The sequence below is a fragment of the Lepidochelys kempii genome, chromosome 4 (genome assembly GCF_965140265.1).
Source record: "Lepidochelys kempii isolate rLepKem1 chromosome 4, rLepKem1.hap2, whole genome shotgun sequence".
Lineage (NCBI taxonomy): Eukaryota > Metazoa > Chordata > Testudines > Cheloniidae > Lepidochelys > Lepidochelys kempii.
Window position 1 is genome coordinate 30,966,538 of NC_133259.1, and position 26,629 is coordinate 30,993,166.

At 38.9% G+C, this 26,629-nt stretch overlaps 1 protein-coding gene across 3 annotated transcripts in view; it reads right to left on the minus strand.

Annotated features, from left to right (window-relative positions):
• PAPSS1 (3'-phosphoadenosine 5'-phosphosulfate synthase 1) overlaps positions 1 to 26,629 on the minus strand; it is a 74,447-nt gene that overhangs the window by 22,625 nt on the left and 25,193 nt on the right. For all 3 annotated transcript variants that reach the window (XM_073340852.1, XM_073340853.1, XM_073340855.1), the window contains exons 6-9: positions 9,680 to 9,793; positions 7,677 to 7,788; positions 4,055 to 4,260; positions 1,541 to 1,676 (exon numbers count right to left, since the gene is read on the minus strand). In XM_073340852.1, coding sequence (XP_073196953.1) covers positions 1,541 to 1,676; positions 4,055 to 4,260; positions 7,677 to 7,788; positions 9,680 to 9,793 — 568 coding nt within the window. The remainder of the gene's footprint in view (positions 1 to 1,540; positions 1,677 to 4,054; positions 4,261 to 7,676; positions 7,789 to 9,679; positions 9,794 to 26,629) is intronic.

Below are 26,629 nucleotides of genomic sequence, written 5' to 3' on the forward strand. Positions count from 1 at the left end.
CACTGGATAACTAAGACTTAAAGTAAGGATTCTATATCTCAAACTCTGTATAGCTGATTTGGGTTCCATCTTTTACCTCCCTCTCCCACACCTTACAGTGCTTTCTTAGCAGCCCGTTTGTTGTGGCTCCGCTAGAAGAGCAAAGAACAAACAACTTTACTGCCAAGCCATTACCACTTGGTCTGTTACTTATTTATCTAACAGGAACCTCTAAAAACGGAAAACAAATAAACTAACACAATGGTTACTTTTCTCTGATGTGAAGCTAGTAATTGGATCCCAAATACTTCTAAAAAAGTTCCAATACCTTTTGTTATGCTAGTTTCCTTGCAAGGCTCATGTGTTTTGTTCCCAAAGAGCAGCATGGAATAGATTTTAATTAAAAGAGTGTAAAAGGCAATGAAGATAATATGTAAGGAAAAACACTATAAAAGCATTCCAAAGAATTACAGAACACCAATAATATTTAGCTCATTTAAAAGGCAGTCATCAAAGGCGACCTGAAAAAAAAACTATACTTGTGCTTTTGGGGGGGTGAGAGGGAGGGCGGGTTCTTTATGATGTACAGAGGAGTCTGAAAGATTTTATTTTTAAGAAAGGGTTTGGTTTTTTTTGCCCTTCAAGCCATCAGAAATACCAATTGTCTTCCCTGGTTTTGCTGGAGGACTTCTTTGAGGACTTGGGAACTGAAGAGGGAGCATTCTTGGCATTCAACTGAAGGATCAGGGATGTCAAATCTTTCACAGAAAAAAGCCACGTACCCAACCTCCAACCCACCAAGAGTTTGTCAGGAGTCTGAGTTTCACAGGTATTAACACACCCACACAGCTAAATTTAGACAGCCTGACACAACATGGCTTCCTCTCCAACTAGTTCAGATTTCAGTCTTTAGTTAGTCAAGCTAATCCAGTCCTCTAAGGGTGGGTGTGTGTGTGGACACACATTATTTCTAACAAACAAAAACAAAGTTTTCAAAACAGTCAGGCTCTCTTTTACATCTGGAAGGAGAAAAAAGGCACTTGCTTGTTGTTGAAGATTACGTTTCTGGCTCAATATTGCAATGGCTTAGTGAATTCTTTCTGAAGAACTGAATTAAATCAATCAATCAGACTTGCACTCTTTTATCCAGCTGGGAACACACTGGGGAGAGGTTTAGTGTACATCTTCCTTATGATCATTTAAAATCATGCTGCACCACAAGCCAATGTTATCTCTTCTTTTCCTGAGTTGTAGAATGTAGTTGTGGAGCAGCCGTCTAGTGGTTTCTGAAGGGTACTGGGAAGACAGGTCTTCAATGGTCACTGACTTGCTATGATACCTTGGGCAAGTAACAGCTCACCCAAATTTTAAAGAATATGTCTGCCCATTTTTCATCTAGAAGACAGAATTTCAAGTTTTCCAAGATACTGAAAACATTTTCAAAATACATGTCCCACAAATGATGTTTGTCCCTCCTGGGCAAGAAGCCCATCCAGTCTTGCAGCAGTAAGCTTCTGGATAATATGGAGAATACTAGGATACAGCTACAAAAGTGACTCACCAGCATTCATTTCTTTGAATTTCTGCTTTAGTTCAGCAGGAGTGAGACGGTATTGATCAAGACCATCATTCCAATAAATACGGTCAAGGACTTGTAGATCTCCACCAATAAGCCAGTCCCCTTGCTCCATCACCATCTAGAAGAAAGAGTGGAAGAGGTTTTGTCAGCATATAAATTAAAACAAAAACACTTCAGTTACAGAAGACAGTTGTCAGCTGAACATCTAAAGGACTGCACTTCAATGCAATTGCTAAAATCTGTTTTGAGTTCATTCTATTTTATAGAGACTCTCTGAGTCTAAGTGGTAATTTTTAAAATCACTGAAATGTGATCTGAATCAGTTACATTGTAGGGCAAAGAAGGTGAGAATAACTAATCCGTGACTGGCACGTGTATTTCCCTTCAAAATGCTGCATAGAAATGAAAAGTAACTAACATCTTAACCAGTGTAATTATGCAACATCCACAGCCAAAAGGTGTAGATGCCTGGGAAGCTTCCTACTTCAGGACACATGCCATTTAATTGTTCAAACTTCTTACTCCCAGTATTGGAATGAAGCCTACAAAAGCTCTGGTCAACCCAAAATCAATAAGTAACAACAAGCATTTAGTAGCAAATAAAGAAATAAAGTTTTGATTGACTATTCATCCATTACAATGAATTACATTTGTGACTAAAACTGAAATCTTAAGGATTTTTAAAGTTTTTAGATTTATTTTGCCTTGACTTTTATTGATCTGTGTCATAACAGGTATTTACTTATTTATAACTTTTAAGAAGTAGTGTCATCTCATCCTTTATCACCAAATATTAATTTATGACAAATGTTAAGAAGACAGAGCAGAAGTGTATGCGTGGAAATCTAAGTATGAAATTCATATTCTTGAAAGGCTAGAGCTGCCTTTATGCAAGGATACACAAATGAGCAACTGAGCCAGTAACTGCCCAGTTGTTGTACAAAAGAGCAATTGTGTGAATAAATTTATCCTTAAATTCCAGCATTATGGAATTTGAAGAATACAAAATTTGTGCCACATCTGCATTCAAAATGTTACAATAAAGGATTTTTTTTTTTAAACCTACACAAATCAGGATATTGAAGTAACAAAGCCTAGAATATCTGCTCCAGCCAAGTTGCACCTGTTGGCAAATCTAACTTATATCGGGCTTCCAGTTCTCCAAAGGGACCATTCCAACAGCTAGGGATCACTACAGTTTAAGAATGCTAAAAAGCCTGCTGAAATGGAGGCCCAAGGGCAGAAAAAAAGGGGCATGTGAAAAACATAGGAACTGCTATACCAGCTCTGACACCTAGACAGTCCTCTTAACTAAGGGGAATTCTAAGGAGCCAGATCCACTGCTCTGGGCTGATAACATGGTGCAAAGCTGCTGAGCAGACATGAGAAGAGGGCTCATATTTCCTACACCAATCTTAACCAAGTCATATTGCGATTGGTGGCATACTATAAGGTGGCATTCACCTGTTGTATGCATTCCATTGTCTTGGATTTCTTTAACCGATATAATTGTCAGCTTTTACTGAACTTGCAATCTCACCATCCATCCGTCATATCCACCGGACCTGTCATTGTACAGGATGGAATGCATGATCATTGAAATAATTTTAGCAACAGCTAAATATGCAATATTCCAGATATAGTCATATTCCCGCAAGAATGTTCTATGGCACTATATTATTTAAAAGGTTAATGTAAAGTAGGGCAGTGTGCAGTTTTCAAATTTGTGCAAGTATTAGTTGTATAGATTTTTTAAATGTATCAATAACTTTTCCTTTTTTTAGGACAAACTCACAGTTAGTCTGAGTTTTTAAAAAATACATTGGTTTTGAGTCATCAGCATGCCAACAAGACTATTCAAAAAACATCTCAACTGGAGATAACCCAGGTAATCTTTAATGCAGTATCCACATAGAGCTTACAAACCCTAACGAACAGAGTTTACAAACCTTAAGACACAGTCACGAAGACTACTCAATGATCAGAACACGCATTGTGGTAGGCAGAGTGCAAGGAGACAGGAAAGTTAATTATCCCTATGAGAGGGAACACTAAATGTTTCAATACCTTCAAAACCATCCACTATATATTCAGGGAGGATAGATACACCCCATATGCACCATGTTCATCTGCTGCTTGAGTAGTTTTGATGACCCATCTGGGCCCACCTTAAACAGAAGGCTGCATTTCCAAAGTGTACCCAAGGAGAAAGTTCTCTTCTCTGATCTATTGCTGATTCTGTGGCACAGTCTATGCGTTTCACATGTAGATCATCCACTCATTTTAGAATGCCACACTAACAAGTGAAGAGTACGCAATAGAGATCAGCTGCATCGAACAGTAAAAGCTTTACTTCTGTCTAAAAATTAAACAGAAGAGCAAAGAATTTTTGGTCCAGGTAAACAGTTGCTGGTGTCAACTCTACTCCACTTGCAACTATAACTCTACAAAAAGGATAGTTTTAATTAGAGCTAGATAACACAGCTTTCAAACAACCTTGATGTAGGGATGTTCCTTGCATATTGTTCCCCACTGCCTGGCACAGCGTTCCTCTTTCCTGTGTTCATAAAACTCTGGGTTACGAAGAATGGCCACACGACGCCCCTCATACACCAGTGCAAGAGCTGTACATCCATCCAGTCTCTCTTTGTCTTCCTGGCTAGCTGTCAGCACTATAGGCACTGATAGGTTAATAACTCCTCCTGTAGGATAAAGAATACACACTTCACAAATGGTGACCAAATGGCATATGCAAACCCAATCTCCTCTTTCTAACAAGTTATAATACAAGCTATACATTCCATGACACATAGTTCAAGTAATTACACTTAACTGGTGCTAAAGGGGCAAATTTTAGAATAAAATACTTGAGATTGTGCTCCTCTATGAGATACAAGGTAGCTATACAGTAATTTAGGCACCAAGTCTTGAGAAGGAACCAGCGTGTTTAAAAATTGGTTGTGACACAATCAACATGTGCACTAATGAAAGTGGTACCAAAACCTTCTAATCTACACAGACAGAACTATCTGTCAAAAGATTGATACTAGACACAAATATTTGGAGTCTAAAGATAGTCCATGTTTTATGGCTGCCAGAACCGCCTTACATACTAGGGTATGTGGTTCCAAAACTGACATTCAGGGAGTAAAAGGAGGCTCTTCACTTCTTGTTCAATGTTGCCTTTTAAATCAGAAGATCATCTAAAAATCATTTGGGCACAAATCTGCATTTTAACCTCTGGTTCCCACTAACATTTTTGTTAGTTGTACTTCAGATGCTTGGGCAAGTTCAATGTGATGGAAAGTGGTCAAAAACGTCAAATCAGCTAGTGTATATTATTCAATTAATTCAAAAGTTAAGTTTTTACTACTATAATATTGAGAGAATCAACATATTTTCAGACTGAACTACCTGAACCCATATGTTTCAAAACAGATTGACAACTGAGTTGGTCAGACATTTAGCATATGTTTGTTTAGTTGCAATCTTATCAACTGTCAACTTCCCACAAAACTAGCCCAGAGCATGTCAATTCTAAAACTACATGTGAACTTCATTTTTAAAGATTTACTTCATTACCACATGCTGGAAGTCTTATTTTTCTTGACAACAATAAGGGAATTAGGTTATGAGAGACTAGTGGACTAGTTATTGTAAATTAACTGAAAAAGCTTGAAGTCTTAGTGTCATACTTACCATAATAATGAGAAACTCCAGGGTATTCACCTAGGGCAAAATCCTGTCCCCACTGAAGTCAACGGGAATTTGGCCAATGAATTCAGTGGGGTTAGGAATTCACCACTGGCCCTATGTAAACTCACATCTTTGGACAATACATTTTAGAAACCTTTCAAACCTGCCCCTAGAGTCAGAAAGTTAAAAATGATGAAGTTGGCTGGAAAAGAACATGCAATAATTTTTTATTCCCAGTCTCTCATATAATCTGAAATGAAAGGTGTGTCGCATACTTGCACTCAGAATTTAGTCTTAGTATCCAGATTCTTTGTTTTCCAAAGCAAACAAAGGATAAAATAGCACTTATTAAGCACTTAGTTGTACAAAAGAGAAACATTTACTGTGTTGCAAAAGCGTCAAACCTTTTATCAGCCAGTCTACTTGCCCACCACTAAGGTTTGGTTGCAAAAAAAAAAAAAACAAAAAAACCCCAAAAACACAATGTTAAATAATTAATATTTCACTTGACAGTCAAAAATTGCTAACCCTGATTTACTACAACTTTTCAAAATTGCATTAAAAAATGCATACAAACACCCTGGAAGTTAAGTAGCCTTTGGGCATAGTGGGGGCCGCACCCCAAAGATCCAGTGTAGCAGTGATAGAACCATGGGGTTCCACCTAGAGAGGTGAAGGCAGCATAGCCTGTTGCCTGAGGTGTGTACTCAAGAAGAACTGTAAAGGGGTCTAAAGCGCAGCTTGCTCTGTAACTATGACAAGTCTAGGGCTGCAAACTAAAGCCATGAAGGAAAAGTTTTGGGGCTACGGGCTTTGAAATTGCATTGTGCTGAAGTAAACTTTATTCGCACAAAGAATGGGGAAAATGGGGGAATGCATTTTGTTATTTGTTACAAAATAATTTTAGCTTGTAATTAACTGCTAATACACAAATGTAAGAAAAATGTAAGGAACAGAACAGGTGAACAGAAGAAGTGATTTGGGAAAAAGGCATGTTTCAAAATGAATACCACCAAACACACACTGCCGAATGGCTGCTATCACCTCCTTAGGCACTATATTTCCTCTCTACCTTCAATCTGAAAATTGACGTTTCTTTTCTTTTCTCACTGAAGGACCTGCCCTCAAATGACCATCTGTGATACTACAGGCCTCTGAAATGTTGAAAAATCTGTGATCAAAGGAAAGATTGTAGGTGTACTGACAGGGGTGCAGCTGTTTCTACCCCTCACCCCAACATCTTTCTTCCCACATGTTCCCTACATTGCTACTCTCTCCATGTGTCTGACCTAAATAAGAATCAAAGAAAGAAACAGAGGCAAAACTGAAAGCAGTTGCATTTACAGATACAACCAGACAAAAGAACAGAATTGCAGGACAGCTCTACACAGACAGAGATACATTCTGTTTCAAAAACAGTAACCAGATATTTTTCCAAAGAATATTAAAATACTCCACCATTTTAAAAAACTCTTTTCACTAAACTTTTTATCTGCATTTATAGTATCACTACAAAAGGATGTATGTTTTGTTAAACAGTACATTCAGTCATATACAAGATGCAAAAAGAAGCTGAAGTCTCTATACGAATGAGCTTTACAGGGCAGAGAGACAAAGAAATGGAATGGTATGGAAAGAAAGAAAGAAGTCTCAGAGGGTGGTGCAAACCTGAAGAGTATGAAATAATGGAATGGTGATAACATTTTATTATACAGGTTAGCATTTGAGAGATTTGTAAAAGAAATATGGGGATTTAAAAGAGGTATCTGGAACATTGGGATAAGACAGGAGTAACAATTGTTGGAGGCAGCATGGCAGACAAAGAATAACAGCAGGAAATGGTGAGACGGGAGTCAATTCTGTAGCAAAAGGGAGCTGTAAGAGGCAAAAGCAAAATCAGACAGGCTGGAGTCCAGCAGAGCTTCAAAGGGGACCAGAAGGGCCTGAACCTTCTTCTTGGTTTTGTCTGCCATGGCTCCAAGCCTCAGCAGAGAATCACTTTGCACTCTCTTCACTCTGGCACAGCCACAGAACATGTCTTTAGACAATCTTGGTCTAGAGCTACATACTAACAGTTATTTATCAGTAATCCTGAATACCAAAAATTAATGAGACTGGAGAAGGACAAAGTTTTTCAAAAGTGAATAGGAAAGTTTGAAAGACATATACACTGCTGAAGATAATTATTAATTGTGGAAGGTTTTCATTTATAAAACTAATCCAGTAACAAGAAGGCAGAAGCTAAAAGCAAGATATTATTTCATATTAAGTTTAATCATTTGCAAGTTTTGATTCTCTGTCCTCAGGAGAGGACACACATCTAATACAGTTCTCACATGGCAAATCAATGTACCACAACAAAGCTACAGAGCTGTGTGCTTCAGGTGGTTTTAAAAAGTATTTTTAAACTGAAATGCCTTACCATCCAGAAGGCAGTCAAAATGAAGGCATTGCAAGTATTCTCTCTCTCTCATAAAGCCATTAAGTGGTGTCGCCCAACCTTCTGCCAGTACTTGCACCCATTGCATATCCACCTGGTAAAGAGACAGACATACACATGCTGACACCAGTGAACTCCATGCACTGAGCCAAGTAACCTTCGAGAATTTTTTTTTCAGAATACAGATATATTCTCCATACTAAATCTGAAGTACAGATCAGCTTTTAATAGAGAGCATTAATCATCATTAGCACAGATCTCAGTCTCTTCACAGAAAAAAAATGCCTTTTTCCTCCTCACAATTTATAAATGAGCTACTTTTCACATTTCCAGCATCGTATTAGCTGAATTTCCAATGCTATGCTAGAAATAAATGAATTGCAATTAGTTTGCATACTGAAGGCCTTTAGTAGTTCAAATTAGCAGAATTCAGATAGTTCTGCAATGAACAAGACCATGTCTTATACATAGGGCTACTTACATTCTTAAGCAAGAGGATGAGGGAAACACATAAAACAGAAAAATAATCCTGGGCGTAACTGTTAAAAGTCTTTTAATCAATTAGAAGTGGTATTTTTATAGCAAAAAGCAGTTAAGACTCCGCCCCCTCCCATCAGCCTCATAATAATCAGACTACCACTTATTTTAGTTTAAAAGACTGATATCAGTTTACAGGGAATTTCCTCCCTTAACACTTAGTAAAGGCCACACAGTGAGATGTATCACAACTGTTTTATTATTTCTGTATGCACATTAATGAGACTGAGTCAAGAGCTTTTCACAAGGAAGAGCTTGCTGAGCTTGGGCAGGTCCGTTGTGCAAGAGTGCATGTAATACAAGTACATGACTAATATTTACTACTTTGTTTACCTCATGTTGAGACAATTAAGATGCAGATTTCTCCCACAGCTTGTGCTGGTATTTAGTAACCAAAAAATAAAGGAGGGGGGGGATTTTTTTTCTAGATTGATCTATTTCTTACCAATAGAGAGAGGAAGCAATTTACAATACAAGACTAAGGAAGCTTGGTACTAGTGACCAATAAGCTACTTTAATTCAGAAAAGCAACAGATAACTTCACAGAAGGCAGCAGAGCAAGGAATCTAATAAACTGCAGTGAGAGGAAGTGTTAAAATCCACAGGTGTAGAAAAAAAAGACTGGAAATCTTAAGGCATCCTTCCAAGACAGATTGAGACCTTGATCCCACAAAGCACCTAAAGTTAAGCATATGCTTAAGCACTAGTAAGCTCATTAAAAAGTTAAAAGGAAAACTCATGTGCTTACAGTTAAGTCTGTGTTTAAGTGCTTTGCTGGCTCATGGCCCAATTCCTCTGAAAAAAAAGAAGAATACAAGGAACAAAAAGCAGCCAGTCTGTGTTTTCAAAAGACTGGCTCAAATATGAACTGGAAGAGTAGTAAATTAATCAAATAAGAACAGAGTAGGTCAAGGCATCCAGCAGGGAAGCCAAGAGGAGCGAAAAAGCAGCATGAGGTCATGATAGCTAAAAGCATAAAAGAAAAATAAGTGACAGGGAAAAAAAAATGTAACTTAGTTAATAAAAAGAAAAGGATGAAATTACAAAGAGTCACCTTCTATAGTATAAATCTGTCTTTAAGAAAAATAAAAAAGCCTGGACATTTGTAAAATAATTAAGAACTTGTACAAAAAGCTATCTATAAAAGGCAGGTAGGAGACTGCTTTGTTTAGGAAACTAGAAAACATATCATCCAGACCATCCGACTCATGTCACAGAGATGTTAAGGGAATTAACTAAATTTTTTTTAAATGCTAACAATTAGTTTTGAGGTCATGGAGACTCAAAGATAACAAAAGATCAGCAAAGCGGATGTTGTAGCAATCTTTAAAAAGTTACAGCGTGTAACTAGTTTAGGTACTGTGCTATACCTGCTGAATTGACAGATTAGACTCTGGCTTCAGCTTCAGAAATCAAATCACTGAAACACAATACCATTACTCCTCTACCTTATTTATTTCCAACGTTAGCAGAGTCTCTGCATCACTTTTGGCCAATTTCAGCTTGTTTTCTGGCACATACAGCTCTTTTACCTCATAAGAGGCATCCACCGGTACAATGTCCTACATAAAAAAAAAAAAAAGAATCATAATTCAGTACTCACTCAAAATGCTTTTCAGCTGCTGAACATATGGTCAAGGTAATATTTTATTGTTGCAGAATCTCTCTGAGCGGTATACATCTTAAATCATTTTTATTCAGTTGAAAACCAAATTTATTCTAAAAGTTTGATATATTGCTAGCCAACAAGTTGGCTAGAGGTATTAATTTTTGCATAGGTTAAGTGCCCTGATAAGGAACCTTTTTCTGAACTCTTATAATTATATAGTATGGTATAAACTCTAGCAACTACAGAGTAACTATTTATCACTGAACTGAATACAATTTTTCATTAGTACTGTATTTGTCATTTACAAATTTAGCTCGTGTCAGGGCATGTAAAATTTTTTTAAACTTTATTTACTTATGCAGAAAGAGAGAACATTCATTCATTTTGGAATTTAAGCAACTAATTGCACAGGAGACTTTAGCAAGGTTAACAAAGCAGTGCAAAATATGCTTCTCAAGCAAATTTGATTACCACAAAGCACTGGCACAAATTTAAATATTACATGTAAATAGTGGATAATACAAGTGCACCAATCCAAACGCTAACATGAAGTAGTTTTACACAAGAAGTTTTACTGAATTCAATGGAAACAAACAAACACTCTGTGCATACAGTTACACATGTATATAAGTGTTTGTAGGATTGGGACTTGAACTAAAGTCTTCACAAGAGAAAACTGCCCAAATGAAGAAATTTCAAGCTTCCTCTTCTGTTTCTTGGTATACTGATTGTCATCCTCCGTCTCCCCCTAGCCTTATCCTCCTTATTCCTCGTTCAAGATGTCTGACATGGCAGTCAGATAGCAACAATAAAAGTACTATGATAGACTTCTGCTATAACCCAAAATCCAAATCTACATCATTTAAAGTCTAAATAAAAATTAAATGTCTATTCCATGTCTCAGAGTAACAGCCGTGTTAGTCTGTATTCACAAAAAGAAAAGGAGTACTTGTGGCACCTTAGAGACTAACCAATTTATTTGGTTGGTTAGTCTCTAAGGTGCCACAAGTACTCCTTTTCTTATTCCATGTCTGTCTATTTTAAAAATGTATATTGTGTAACAGATTCCATGAGATGTACAGGACACACACAAGTGTCCATTCACCATCTTAGAGAAAAATGATAAATATTTAAAGGAGGAACACCATATAATTTCACTAGAAAATTAATTCCTCTCCAGTGATGGCTAGTTTCAGAATCCAACCAAGTGTTCCAGTCGTATTAGTAACTGAAGTCAGTGAAACATTCGTCAGTCAGCTATTATAATTTTTAGATTATGATGTCCCTTTTTGCAAAACTTTTAGCTGTGTTCTGTTTTTGACACAGGCAAAAAACTGGTGCAGACAGCTTTAAAATAAGTCATTTGCAAAAACATAGCATGAATATAAATCTATTCCTAAATTCTTCCATTTCCTGCAACTAATATACAGATTGGTGCTTCTGTAATTCGCTGACAGTTTGTTCTTAGTGTTTCAAAAAGGAATGTTCTCTGCATCTTATGCAACTGGCATCATTTGAGTAAACTGCATGACAGATCATAGGTATCATTTGCAGAAATCAAGGTGGGACAGAGAAGTGATAAAGCACCTGCAGTTATGGAAAAAAGGAGGAATGTCTGGCCAATTATTAGACAAGGAACTAATAAATCTCTATAGACAAGAGTGAAAATAATGCCATCTCTAAGAACTAGTTTACGTGAAAAGGAAGCTCAAACAAATATACATGGCACAAAAGCTGCTGGTTTTATTTGCTGTTCATTAAGATTTGCACAATACAAATACATGCCACTGCAGGAAAGAAGGCAAAATGAGCGTTCTCCTCCCCCACAAACGACCGAGCAGAATCATGGCTATGAGAGCTCTATTGCATAGTAAACCATCTTCTCAACCCAGACTGCACATCCTATACACCAGACTTAAGCATCGACTGATGTGAAGAGCAGTCTGCATACTTTGCTGACAAGGTCGACTGAATACATATGGGGCTACCTGGGAAAGAAGCTTCTAGCACTGACCAGATAGTATTATCCATTCCACTGCACCTGACTGAGTTTGGTCCCATCACACATGCCAAAGCTCAAGAAGCCCTGAAAAATACTGTAAGACACAAAAAAGAAAAAGGAGTACTTGTGGCACCTTAGAGACTAACATTTATTAGAGCATAAGCTTTCGTGAGCTACAGCTCACTTCATCGGATGCAGCTCACTTCATCGGATGTAGCTCACGAAAGCTTATGCGTTAATAAATTTGATAGTCTCTAAGGTGCCACAAGTACTCCTTTTCTTTTTACAAATACAGACTAACACGGCTGCTACTCTGAAAACTATAAGACACAGTATCCACATTCCACTGAAGGTACACAGCCACGATTCATCAATGTGGTAGAAAGCCTCAGGATACTTTGATGCCTCAGTAAGCTTGAATGAGCAGGAAACATCAGTTTCTAAAAAAATGTCTTCTTTCACCTCCAGCTCACAAGGAAACTTCATCCCTTCTTCCTGGATAATAAGCTGATCACAAGGGACCATGCATTTGTCACATCTAGGCTAGATTACAGCTGAATGTGAAGCCTTTGGGGTGAGGGATAGCTCAGTGGTTTGAGCATTGCCCTGCTAAACCTAGGGTTGTGAGTTCAAACCTTGAGGCCATTTAGGGATCTGGGGCAAAAAATTGGGGATTGGTCCTGCTTTGAATAGGGGGTTGGACTAGATGACCTCCTGAGGTCCCTTCCAACCCTGATATTCTGTGATTCTATGCACAAACTCCAGATGGTCCAGAAAGCATCTGCTAACCTTCTCCATGGCTTAGGCCACTGTGAGCATATCAGGCCCATGATCAAATCTCTCACCTGGCTCTCAGTCATCTTCTGATGGACAGTATAAAATGCTAGGGTATACAAGATTCAAGAGACATATGTTGACATTAGAAATACTGTGTTATCTTCCACTTGTCTAAAATGGTTCTTTATGCGCAATCTTGCTAAACCATGAGTCATTGACTAACCCAGGAACATAGCAGTAGTCCTCTATGCTTAAATCCAGGGTTTAACAAGAACGTCTGAGGAAGGGGGGGAGGAGGGGGGGTTAGAAAACAAGGGGAAATAGGCTTGAATAGAGACTGGGAGTGGCTAAGTCATTAATGCAAGGTAACCTAAGTTAATTGTATCCAATTTGCAAATGAATTCCAATTCAGCAGTCTCTCGCTGGACTCTGGTTTTGAAGTTTTTCTGTTGTAATATCGCAACTTTCACGTCTGTAATCGCGTGACCAGAGAGATTGGAGTGTTCTCCAACTGGTTTATGAATGTTATAATTCTTGATATCTGATTTGTGTCCATTTATTCTTTTACGTAGAGACTGTCCAGTTTGACCAATGTACATGGCAGAGGGGCATTGCTGGCACATGATGGCATATATCACATTGGTGGATGTGCAAGTGAACGAGCCTCTGATAGTGTGGCTGATGTTATTAGGCCCTGTGATGGTGTCCCCTGAATAGATATGTGGGCACAGTTGGTAACGGGCTTTGTTGCAAGGATAGGTTCCTGGGTTAGTGGTTCTGTTGTGTGGTATGTGGTTGCTGGTGAGTATTTGCTTCAGGTTGGGGGGCTGTCTGTAGGCAAGGACTGGCCTGTCTCCCAAGATTTGTGAGAGTGTTGGGTCACTGTAGTTGTAAGAATGCTTGATAGAGAGCTTGTAGGTGTTTGTCTCTGTCTGAGGGGTTGGAGCAAATGCGGTTGTATCGCAGAGCTTGGCTGTAGACAATGGATCGTGTGGTGTGGTCAGGGTGAAAGCTGGAGGCATGTAGGTAGGAATAGCGGTCAGTAGGTTTCCGGTATAGGGTGGTGTTTCTGTGACCATCGCTTATTAGCACTGTAGTGTCCAGGAAGTGGATCTCTTGTGTAGACTGGACCAGGCTGAGGTTGATGGTGGGATGGAAATTGTTGAAATCATGGTGGAATTCCTCAAGGGCTTCTTTTCCATGGGTCCAGATGATGAAGATGTCATCAATATAGCGTAAGCAGAGTAGGGGCGTTAGGGGACGAGAGCTGAGGAAGTGTTGTTCTAAGTCAGCCATAAAAATGTTGGCATACTGTGGGGCCATGCGGGTACCCATAGCAGTGCCGCTGATCTGAAGGTATACATTGTCCCCAAATGTGAAATAGTTAAGGGTAAGGACAAAGTCACAAAGTTCAGCCACCAGGTTTGCCGTGACATTATTGGGGATACTGTTCCTGACGGCTTGTAGTCCATCTTTGTGTGGAATGCTGGTGTAGAGGGCTTCTATATCCATAGTGGCCAGGATGATGTTATCAGGAAGATCACCGATGGATTGTAGTTTCCTCAGGAAGTCAGTGGTGTCTCGAAGGTAGCTGGGAGTGCTGGTAGCGTAGGGCCTGAGGAGGGAGTCTACATAGCCAGACAATCCTGCTGTCAGGGTGCCAATGCCTGAGATGATGGGGCGCCCAGGATTTCCAGGTTTATGGATCTTGGGTAGTAGATAGAATATCCCAGGTTGGGGTTCCAGGGGTGTGTCTGTCGGAGAACACTTCAATCTCTCTGGTCACGCGATTACAGACATGAAAGTTGCGATATTACAACAGAAAAACTTCAAATCCAGACTCCAGCGAGAGACTGTTGAATTGGAATTCATTTGCAAATTGGATACAATTAACTTAGGCTTGAATAGAGACTGGGAGTGGCTAAGTCATTATGCAAGATAACCTATTTCCCCTTGTTTTCCTAACCCACCCCCCTTCCTTCCTCAGATGTTCTTATTAAACCCTGGATTTGTGCTGGAAATGGCCCAATTTGATTATCATACACATTGTAAGGAGAGTGATCACTTTAGATAAGCTATTACCAGCAGGAGAGTGGGGTGGGGGAAGGTATTTTTTCCATGCTTTGTGTGTATAAAAACATCTTCTACACTTTCCACAGTATGCATGCAGACAGTTCCAGTTGAGCAAGATAGTACCTAAGAAATCTCCAGGGTCTATCTACTAATCCTTACAGTTTTCTAAACAAGATTACGAACTATAATAATCTGTTCATGGGAACAGTCTGGCATTTATTCTGTTATAAACCTGATGTGTTTGTACACATGAAAGAAATTAAATATTACATTCTTTATTGTTAATAAAAATCTTAAATTCCACAGCATGCAGCTTTGCAAAATCCATACATTTTTCTACCATAAAGTTTTTAGTAAAAATATTTTGTTTTAAAGTTGATCTACTGCAGATGCAGAATGCAAAACAAAAATGGAGATATTCAATTTTAATTATGTATATAATGAGAAAATACAGACTCAATTACATAGACCCAGCTAAGAATATGTCAATGATCTGTATCTATTATTGCTGCCAGATCTCTCATTATTAAAAATTAAATTTTGCAATGTTTATTTGGTCATCTTTCATACATCTTAATGCTTAGCCTCTGTTTTTATTTTAACTTCCATCACACGGCTATGAGAAAATTAAAGCTTCATTTAATGACAGAATTAAAACATTGCTCCCTCCCTCAAAATAATCAACAAACAAAAAAAAGCACAACTTTCAGTCTGCTCCATAAGCGTAAAAGGGAGGTGAAGGACACTTTTCCTTAAACATAAAAGCATTTTGGTATATTGTTAACAAAACACTGTGCTCTCACATAACAAAGTTATGACATTCCCCTCCCCCCTTTATTTTCTGCATCCAAATTTGCCTTTGAAAGTTAAACTTAGTCATATTTTATGTCTACTAAAAATCTCTATCTGAACTGTATAATGTGTATATTACACACACACGCACACGCGTGCGCGCACACACTCCCTCCCCCCATCCAAGGAGGTGCGCACTACCCAAAGATATATTTGACAGCACATTAAAATTTGTTTGTGAAAAAAACCTGTTTTTTTATGTGCAGTATAAAATTCACTTTGGAACATTAAACCATTTCACAAAGAGACAGACATTTAAATAACTTAAAGCATTAGTAAATCTAGTGTTCCTGGTAGATATAAAAACAGTATTTAAAACATCACTTTAGATTAAAAACAGCAGCAAGAAGAATCCATATGTCTTCAAACCATATGAAATTTCAGTAAAAAGGCTATGCTAGCAGGCCATCTAGTGACCACTTTAGGTTGATAAAGTTGCACTGAACATCCCTCAATGCTTATAAAGCATTTCCCTTTTATTTTTTTTGTACATTTATATAATTACATGTCAAACCAATACAAAAAAAAAAAAAAACCTAGGCATTTCAAGCAATTTATTAAGCACATCGGATAGTAGCGAAAAGCATACACTATTAGAGGAAGGAACAGTCAGTCTTCAGCTAATTTACACCAATAGATTGGCATTTGTAACACCAGTCATTCAACTAACATTGAGTTAAGCCCACAAAAACCAGATATTAAAAATACAGTAGTACAGACACCTGCTGTACTGCAATTACCATTAAAATTTTGATACTTTCAGCTTGGAATAGCATGTGCTGAAGTAGTTCAAGTACAGGGAAAACTGAGTCTCATGGACAAGGCCAGAATTGCATGCAACAACTGTCAAGATCCTAATGGTGACCACTATATATTCATATTAGTCACAAGCATTTTACAGTATTAAAAAGACATCAGTGTTCATTGGGTATTTTAAATGTTTTGGGGCCGACAGGTAGCAAGTTGGGTACATGACACTGATAATATTTTCTGCTTTAAATAGCCTTGGTGCACTTAGAGCCCTCTCCAATTATGGATCAACATTTTAAATACACTTTGTTTTTTTTGTGAAAATAATATTTAGACAAACAGTAAACATATTTTAGGTCAAAGCTGCAAACACAGTTAAAACCACAATGTATGCATATGTATAAACATGCATGTATATTTTACGGTTTTAATAGTTTTAAACATGTAATTATTTATTTTTTTAAATACACTGGGTTTAAATTAGGCACCTATGTTTTCAAAGTTACCCCATATTCTGTAAAACAAAGCAACTTAAGAGGAAGTGGAGGAGGGGAGGGGGCGTTTCGCTCCTACACCTTTTCTTTATTAGCAGTCCTCCCCTGATTCTTGTTTCTAGAAGTCATAGACAACATGACATAAATTGAAAGAATGTAGCAGTTGATAAAATAGAAACCACAGCACAACCTCATGAATGACTGGGAGATTCAGTGCAAGTTTTTAAATTAGCCAGTTAACTAACTCAAAACAATTATACCTGTATTTTATTGATTTGATCAACTATAGTTGTTTTAATTATACGAAACAGCTTACCCCATCAACACACTGTAGTATATTTCGTAAAGATAGAGAAAACTTATGCAACTTAAAATGTGCTGTTCAATTTTGCAGAGAGATATGGGAAAAGATCCACCTTTTGTGTTGACTATATGGTGTGAAGATTAGTGAAGTTTAATGTACACAAAAATTCCTCATCATACTTAATATTATGAGCACTTTTTATGATGATGCAGGCTTTTCTCTGCCCACAGTGTTGTGGAACATACTTACAATATGTGTTCAAATCTTCAGTTTAAAAGTATAAAAGTATAAAAATAATCATATTTTAGGAATTAAATAGAAGTCTCTTTAAACCAGTTCACCAGTGTTTTTCCCCTCATTTGTGTCAAAATATAGCTGTCATTCTTATGATGCAAAACAATATATTTCATTAAGATCAATATGTTAAACCATTCTCTCCCCCTTTTACTACTGAAACTGACTGCCAATCTTATTCTTACAAACTTACAAATCTCCTCAAGGTTACACCAACAGTGATCTTTTCTCCATTAGCTTATCTTTTTGATATCCGAGAATATGCAGCGCTGCACACACTGAAGATTTAGAAACAGGCTGCTCAATAGATTTCTTCCTGTGCATTACATTTTAATCCAGTAAGTCCTTCCCCCACCATTACAAATCTTTAACTCAGTTATCTTATGCTGAGCACTTTTTCTTATGACTCCAAAGAAGTCCCACCCAATCATCCTCTGTGATAGTTAGCTAAGAAAGGGTCTCAAGGATTCAATGGGGACTGCCTAGGAATACTACTAAGGACATTTGGGGGAGGGCATGAGAGACAGGAAAGAAGGTTTTAGGTAAAATAATTATTCAAAATTTACTAAAAGATGGGTATAATGAATTTTGTGTCAAATGCACTCTATTGCTTCCCTAATTTATATTAAAATGATGAAAATGCAGTAGATTCAAGATTTTGTATGCATGCTTTATGTTGATATTGAAAATATTAGGCTCCGATGCTTGAAATGGCCTAAGTTTCTCAATAAAAGAATACTGAAAGATGTATGTGGGCCTGTAATGATTCCATTTTATGACACAGGTGGCCATCCAGCATGCCCTTTACTCTTATTTTTCAATATCAAAGTACAGACATCAGATCACTAGCTCCAGGAACATACTGTGCTTCACATAACAGAATTCTATTTCTGTTACTCTAAACAGACAGGTACAAATCAAAAATATAGCACAGATAATACAGAATTTCTGTATATGTTTATGCATATTTACAACTGTGTATTTTTCAGGAGTCAAGTGAGAAACTGAGAGCCTGATCCTTCAGTTCCAGCAAAGTATCCCTATAGACCTCAGTAAGGGCTTCTACACATAAGGATTGGCTTTCGGGTTCCTATTTTCTTTATAAAGAAAGCCCTCCTGGGCGATGGCCACGCGTGACAATGTTTCACTGAGACAAGGCAGGCAGTTGTGCAGGGCCAACTTGTGTTGGTGGAAGGTACATGATTTAGAGCTACAAAAGGCTCCTCTTCAGTAGATCCAATAAAAGATATTACCTCACCTACATTGTCTCTCTTTTATCCTAGGACTAACATGACTACAACAACATTGCAAACAACTATGTTTCACTGGTTTAACATATATTAGCCAGTAAATTTTGCACCAACCAGTAGAATAAGTTCTATTTGTTAATATCTCTTTGGGGCTCCATGAGAGCAATAATCATTTCAACCAAGAATTCATTAAAAACCTGTCTGGTCTCAGATGGAGGATGGTCTTCCAATAGCAGATTTCTAATAAGATAAAGGCATCCAAAGATCCAACACAGACACTATATAAAGGGCCCCGTGACCGCTGCTTCCAGATGCAATGTGATCTATTAGCTCACCAAACTGACTTCAAGATATTTCTGGGTGCAGCAGCCACCCTGCTAATCTGGCTTCTTGGTATTCATATCCCCCTTAGTGTGCAGTCCACAGAGACAGGAAAGTTTGCTCTGCCCAAAACTGAAGAATCCCTTTCATAATAGCAGTGCAGAAAATTCTTTCAGACACATTGACTGTCATGATCAGAACAAGTCTTATCTATGGAAGGAGCAGTGCTCAGAGACCTCAATTAATCCTTGTGTTCCAGCAGGTGGATGCTAGGCTGAACTGGGTAGATGCCCCTTCAAAAAAATAAATAAATAAAAACCTGTTTCTTTGCATTCACCAGTTGTGGGAATGAAGACTATGCCAATGGATGAGATAGGATAATATGGGTGTAGAGTGGTGGGAGAAGAATACTGAGTTACTGGACAGATATATGTAACAGAGTTTTTTGACCCACTAAGGACCAATGGGCCTGGGGTCCAACCAGCCCTGTTCTGAGCCTATTAAGAACAGGTGTTTGTGTCTGGTACAGGGGATTATCAGATCCAGCTGGGATGTGTTAGGTGATTATAGGAATCAGGTGCTTATCAGGCAAAGACTGAAACTGCTCAGTTTCATGAGCAGGGGCTCCAGGATGCAGATTAACCCCTGTGACAGGAAGACGGGGAAGAGTTGCCAGGAACAGGGAATCTCTGGCAAGAAGCCCTGGAGTCAAAGGAAAGGTAGCTGTTTGACTTATGCTGAACTGTTTTATTTTGTGGTTTGCTGAAAGTTATCAATACAACGAATAAAAGGTGCCCTGAAGAAAAGGACTGAACAAACTGGGCATAGTATTTAACCCTAGGCTCCCTATACAATGAACGGGTACAGACAGGCACCTAAGAATGGGAACCACAAAAACTAGCACACTAGGCTGGGAGCCACCCAAGGTAGCCACTAGTAGATGCCAAGGAAAGGGGTGTGTCCTAAGCTCTGCCCCTTTCTGGGAGTTAGGCACCTGAGTCCAGGTTGTAGGTAGGTGCCTCCCTCTGCTTGGGATCCTCAGCTTCTCTCCTGGCGTTAGGCACCTAAGCTGTTTTTTGCAAGAAATGCCAGAGGAGGTGGTGGTGATTCCTCCCTTATTACTTCGAGCACTCACTCAGAAGGTGACACACCCAGGTTCAGTGCCTCCCTCAGCTGTAAGGAGAGAGGGTTTGAACAGGTGTCTCCCACTTCTAAGGACAGTGTGAGTGAGGGACGACAGCCTGATGGTTAGGACACTCTCCTGAGAGGTGAGGTCCAGTTGTCCTGCTCCAAGTGGCTTTAACAGCTTTAACAGGGGAGAGCAAGAGACCCACAGCAGAATACCCCATAGCTCAGTTTTAGGGCACTCTCCCAGTTGGTGGGAGACTCAAGTTCAAATACTTCCTCCCCATCAGGCAGTGGGGAGACTTGAGACGCAGGGAATACACACAAGATCAAACAGAAAATGATCTAAGTTGTGAGAAGAGGCTGTCATCCAGCTGCAAAACAGAATAGTCTGAGGACAGAAAATATGGGAATGCTTTAAACATAAGCCTTTGTTATGAAATTTTAGACGTTTCAGCGTCCTACTCTGCTTGTCCCTGGTTCTGAGGCTAGAAATAGGACGGGAAGCAGATCACAGTGCTCCAATCTTAAGTAGACGGCCTTCTGGTAGGTTGTTGAGACTAGGAATAGAACAACGCTGCTCCTGAAGTTCTTTCACATCTCTGCAACGTATCCCTCAAGACCGTGTCCAGGGACCTCAGATGACCAAAGCTACAGGTAGTCCTTTCTCTCCCAAACAGAGAGCTGGCACTAAGCAAGGGTCCAACTCCAGCTAAGGTGAGTTAAAAGATCTGTAGATTGCGCTAAGGTAAAAGAGAGCAACTTCTGGCCCTGATCTAGCAACTTGATCTAGCAATCACTTGCAAAGAGGTATTTTCTCCTGTTGTACTTCGGACTACTTCAAAAAATCCCTTTCTAGAACTGGCAGGGGTCAGGATTTTAAGTAGATTTTTCTAATGACTGAATAACCTCAGCTCTCCGTAAAGTCTCCTATTGTATCACACCAAGATAACTCAGAACTGATTGTTTGAGCACCTGATTTCAAGGACCAAAGCTCCATATATCTGCATAAAATACATCTGAATCCCATTCCCCCAACCTGCAAGACAGAAGCCCTTCGACTATGTGACTTTTCGACAGAGAGAGAGACAGACCATACTTGCAATACAGTCCATCCATGTTAGCGCTGCTTGTGAAAACATGTTGAGGCACATATTGTCAGAGGACAGTTAATATTTTTTATTAAATGGTTGCCACCTATGATTTTATGCTCAAATGAAAGGACAGAGAGTGCCTGCCTGGACTTGGCTGTCTACAAAGGGCCTGTATAGTGAAGATAAAATCTCCCCTTGCTGTTAAAAGATATCAAGTCCTTGACCACCATGGAAAACAGCCACATTTATCTTTACTACAGATACCAGGTTAAGTTTTTGACTGCACACACAAGAATCTTCTGGCCTTATACAATGGAGGCCAGGGTAGGAAAGAAATGGTAAGCAGTAAGGAAAGGGGAGTTAAGGGGACAATCTCTTCAAGAACCTAATGGACAAAGCTGGGAATTACACAGATATATTGAACTGAAATGTTAGTCTGAAAATTGGAAATGAAGTTCGGAATGGTCCTCAATAATGCTCTGCAACAGGAAGGTCCTGCTAAGCCATCGGCTGCTGCAGATACAGATAAAATTGTAGATTTCAGAAAGTGGGACATTCTCCTGTTGCCAGTAACTGACAGGTCTGGTTCTGCCCCCACGCTGCAGTACCTTTGTAATGGATCTGTGGACCTCAGCATGAAGAAAAATAGCTTTCAACCTACCTTAATATTGGTCTATCACAAAAAAATACTTCATTTTAGTACGTTAAACCATTTCTACCCTTAAAATAAATACAGCAGCAGGTTGGACACTGATCTATTATCCCTACATAAATGTCCCAGGGTGACTCTCTATGGCTTATTGGTGACTAGTGTTCCGCATCAAGTTAACAGAACGCACTGTTCAGTATTTCAGCAACACCCACAGGCTAAACACAGTGACACAAGGCAATTGTTTCTGTATTACAACTTAAACGTGTTCTATCCTGTAATAATCAGCCTTTTCCTGTATTTTTTTACCCCACACTGTGCATTCACAGTGACAGTTCGTGACACTCCAAAATAAATATTGAGTCAATACTGTTAAACAGTCTGTTTTGTTGTTTCACATTTGTATTTATGCTATAGAAGTCAGTGTCGTGCACATTCATATGTTATGTTTGTGGAAGGTTATTTGAGCAATTTTTAAAATGTATATCTTTGGATCTTTACCTTAAGAGGTATATAGCTCTACTGACTCCTTTGTGTAAAATTATAACATGCTGTACAGGATTAATAATTGCTTTGAACAAAAGCACCAGCTAAATGATTTGGTGGTGGTGATAATAATGATAATAGTAGCATTTGGCTCAGTTAGAATGCTGGCATGGTTCTGTTCCATGTTTAATATGTTTAAAGTCTAAAGACGTTCCTTACGGTAAATGAGACGTTTCTCAATTGAATAAAAAAAAAAAAAGATGGTTGTCTAAAACAAGTTGATTTTATCCACACTTTGCAATTCCCACTGTAAAAATCAGCCACTTATCAGAATTGAATCATCTGGGACAGTTCTAAAAGGAGTGCACTGTATGAGAATAGAACCAACACTAATCTGAACTCTAAGAGTTCACCCAGAGGTTTCCCTGGCATTTGTTTCAGTTTCAATATTAAACCTTCTGTCAACTATTTCTTAATACCACTATATTACTATAACTAAAAATAAATGAAATTATGTATTCTTTAATCAAAATTAACCCCTTGCATGCCATACATAGTTGTCCTTTATTTTGCTGAAAAAGGTGATCACTGCCCAAAGTGTGGCCTAATATCATCCTTTTCCAGCAGAAAAAGTGACACCACTGCAATTTAAATGTGTATTTTCTACATTTTATATACCAGCAGATTAATGGTTATTGTTTATAGAATGGGCAGCGTACGTTCTGCACGGTATTGCTGACCCAGAGGTGGCGAAACTATGATCAATAAGAAATTTGAGGGAGACCAAGAACCCTAGCGACAAATAGCTTCTTCTTAGAAACCCCACTGAGAAACTGGCTGGTGAGTAGCAATGAGGTTCTAAGCACCACAGCTTGTGTAAATTATAAGAAAGTAATTATCACCAAACTATGCTTTTCTGTATTTCCTCAAGAAGACAAGACTATTTTGCCACAAGACAAAATAAAGCCAGAAGTTATAGGTCCTGCTCTGTTACAACTCTTCGGATCAGGAGCCACTCCAGTAAATTTAATGACGTCACTCTAATTTTACAGTAATATGATAAAACCAAACTTATATTACAGGAGACGCAGAGCCATTTTTTAAAGCATCTCAAGGAAGTTGCTAGAGACAGAAGCTTTTCCTCTTGGTTACTGAATAGACAACCACAAAAAATGCATGTCTTTCAGACACAGAAGGTATATTATAAAACACTATTTCAGGCTATGCAAAACCAGAGCTAAATTTCAAGTGTGACAGCACTTTATCAATGCTGAATATGGGATGGGAGGAATTCTTCCTATTTGTAGCCAATAGAGAGTACCAATCTGTTGGCACGTATACTGACTTACACATTTTTGTTTAAAGGAGACCCTGACGTAAGTATCTTGACACTCAAGTGGATTGGAGAGTATGGGGCTTTGAGTTCTAAAGGCTCTTGTGATTTAGACTCTGCCCATATCTTTGTTTCTTTAGTTCACAGTTATTGTAATATTCTGAACCTCACAGCTACCATAGGTTTATTTGGGGGTTTTTGGGGGTGGTGGTTTGTTTTTGTTTTTTAATAAAGGCTAATACCTTTTTTGTTTGTCATGTCATAGAGCTCAGATAGTGCTTAGATCTTATTTGATTGATTTTGTCTTAATAGCTGTTCTTTGCTGTGAAATGTATAAAACACTACAGGGGATGGTGTTTCATACACAATGTGTTTTTTAAGACTGACAGAATCTAGGATGTCACATCCTGGAAAGTATGCCAGCTAGAAGGAGAACTTCCTCAGAACAGATTATGGGAACACGTGTAACTAAGCAAATGAAGGGAATGGAAAATAGTTAGCCCTAAACAATAAACAAAAGAAAAATAGCTAGCAACAATATTGCTGGTCAACTTAAGCACCCTTCAGGTATGTCTACACTACAATTAAAAACCTGCAGCTAGCCCATGGTAGCTGGCTCGGGCTAAGAGACTATTTAATTGTGGTGTACATGTTTGGACTCTGGCTGGAGCCCGGGCTCTAGGACCCATAGCTCGAATGGAAGCCTGAGCCAGAATATCAAAACTGCAGTTAAACAGCCCCTTAGCCTGAGCCCTGCAAGCCTGAGTCAGCTGGCACAGGCCAGCCACAGGTGTCTAATTGCAGTGTAGACATACCCTTAGAGAACAATTCAATACTTCTGGCTGTTCACATCACACACAGGCCAGTTCCCCTCCTGGTTTAACAATGAGAATATTAGTCTCTGAACCTTAGACAAAGAAGTTTGAGCAGTATGCTTTTTACTGATTGTTAAAACTGTATTACAGCAGAATGGATATTGGTAACGGGAGATCATATTATACTCTAGTTTGTCATTCAGGTTTCTTAATTTTAATATGTGGGGCAGTGGTGAGAAGGTTCTTTCTTTACAGGGTGCTTGAGGTTTTTTCAGCCACCAAACTAACTATAACCAAAAGAAACCCAAATTCCTACATTTCATCTGTGTCCTAACTCCTTTCTTTTCCTTGTCTCATCTCCTCTGCAGTAAGATTTCTCATCTCCTCTGCAGTAAGATTTCTTCAAAACCCCCTTTGATGTCTCACTTCTCTCCCGTACTGTCTTATTCTCTAGTCTCCCTCACTCCTTTTCTCCGAGGAGCCCATGGAGATATATTTTGTATCTTCTTCCCCCTCTACATGCACAGTCCCATTTCAGAGTCTATTTCTCATCAACTCTCCTTCCTGAATCCTACTGATGATATTTCTTCAGTTACTACAGCTGTATCACCAAAGAGAACATGAACCAAACCCAGCAAGAACTAACATCTTCCGCTATTTCACTACTACCTTCCATCTTTTTGTGCATCTCCGCAATTCAACTCTAAGTCTGAAACTCATCTTCTCCTTCTATTTGTAGCTCTCCATGCCCCCTAGTGGAGGACTGTACCAGTACTGATGTTGCTACATCCAGCACTTCTCCAGCCATGACAAGATTCACAGGAATCCAGACATGATTCAGTGCTCCAGAAACCTCCTCCTACTCCATTTCAAAAGCATGAGTGAAATGGAAGATGCAGGATTATGAGGAATCCCATACCAATTTAACACCTACTCCCCTAATTTGGGATTACATAACCCTTGGATAGCCATTAAACTACCAGCTTTTAGCACAGATTTCAGGAAGACATCAAAGCTGCTTGTTTCCCTTCAAAAAATTCAAGGAATACCAACATTTTGCATAAGGATTGCTCCATAACTATTTTAAACAAAATCAAATTTTTTAATCTTGTCTTCCCTCTGCTTTTCCTCTGCTAGTCCTAATAGATTGCTAAAAAAGAGAATCCACGTGCTTATTACAGGTAAAATACTACTCCTAATAGATTCTTAAAGCATACATAATTCACTTGAGACTAAGGCTATATCTACACTACAAATTACTTCAGTATAATTTACATCACTCAAGGGTGTGAATAGTCTACACCCTGAGTGACAAATTAAGCACTGGTGTAGACAGCACTATGTGAACGGGAGAGGCTCTTCTACCAACATAGGTACCGCCTCTCATGGAGGCAGTAGTTAAGCCGATGGGAGAGTTCTGTCCCATCAGCTTAGAGGGTCTTCCCCTGAAGCACTACTGATGCGCCACTGTAAACGATGTAGTGTAGACAGTCTCTGGCACATCCACACTCCCTTCTGGATTCACCCTCTTCGTCCTTCAGGGGAGGAATGGCAAGAAAGTCCCCCATGCCCTTCCCTGAATAGTTATTCACTCTCTCTCTTCTTAGTAAGTGCTACAGTATGGCCTAAGCAAGGGGCAGGGTAAACCGGTTTAATTGAGAAAAACGCCAAACCCTAGTCAGCATACCAGACCCAGTGCACTGAGCAAAGAACTGGAGACTCGTTACATGGGCTCACATGCTGCTGGTCTCTTGAATTATGAAGTTTTAGAACAGAGATGGCTTTTCCTAGTAGGAAGTGCAGAGATCCTGAGATCAAGTTATTAATAACATTCTATATATGGCAAGTAATGCTTCCCTGTATGTATTCCCTGTATATATTTAGACAATGATGGCCTATAGCTAGGGTGCTACCCTAGGACTTGAGACCTAGATTTAATTCCTTGCTCTGCCACAGTCACTTGGGGACCTGAGACACAGAGACTCTGTAAAATAAAGAGAATAGTACTGCCCCTACCTGACAGAGGTGCTGCAAGGATAAATACATTAAACATTGTGAGGTGCTCAGACGCTATAGTGACAGGGGTGGCTTTATGTGACATACTGGAGTAAAAGTCAGAACAGTGAGGGGCTGTGTCACCCTTGCCACATCACACCTAATCACATCATAC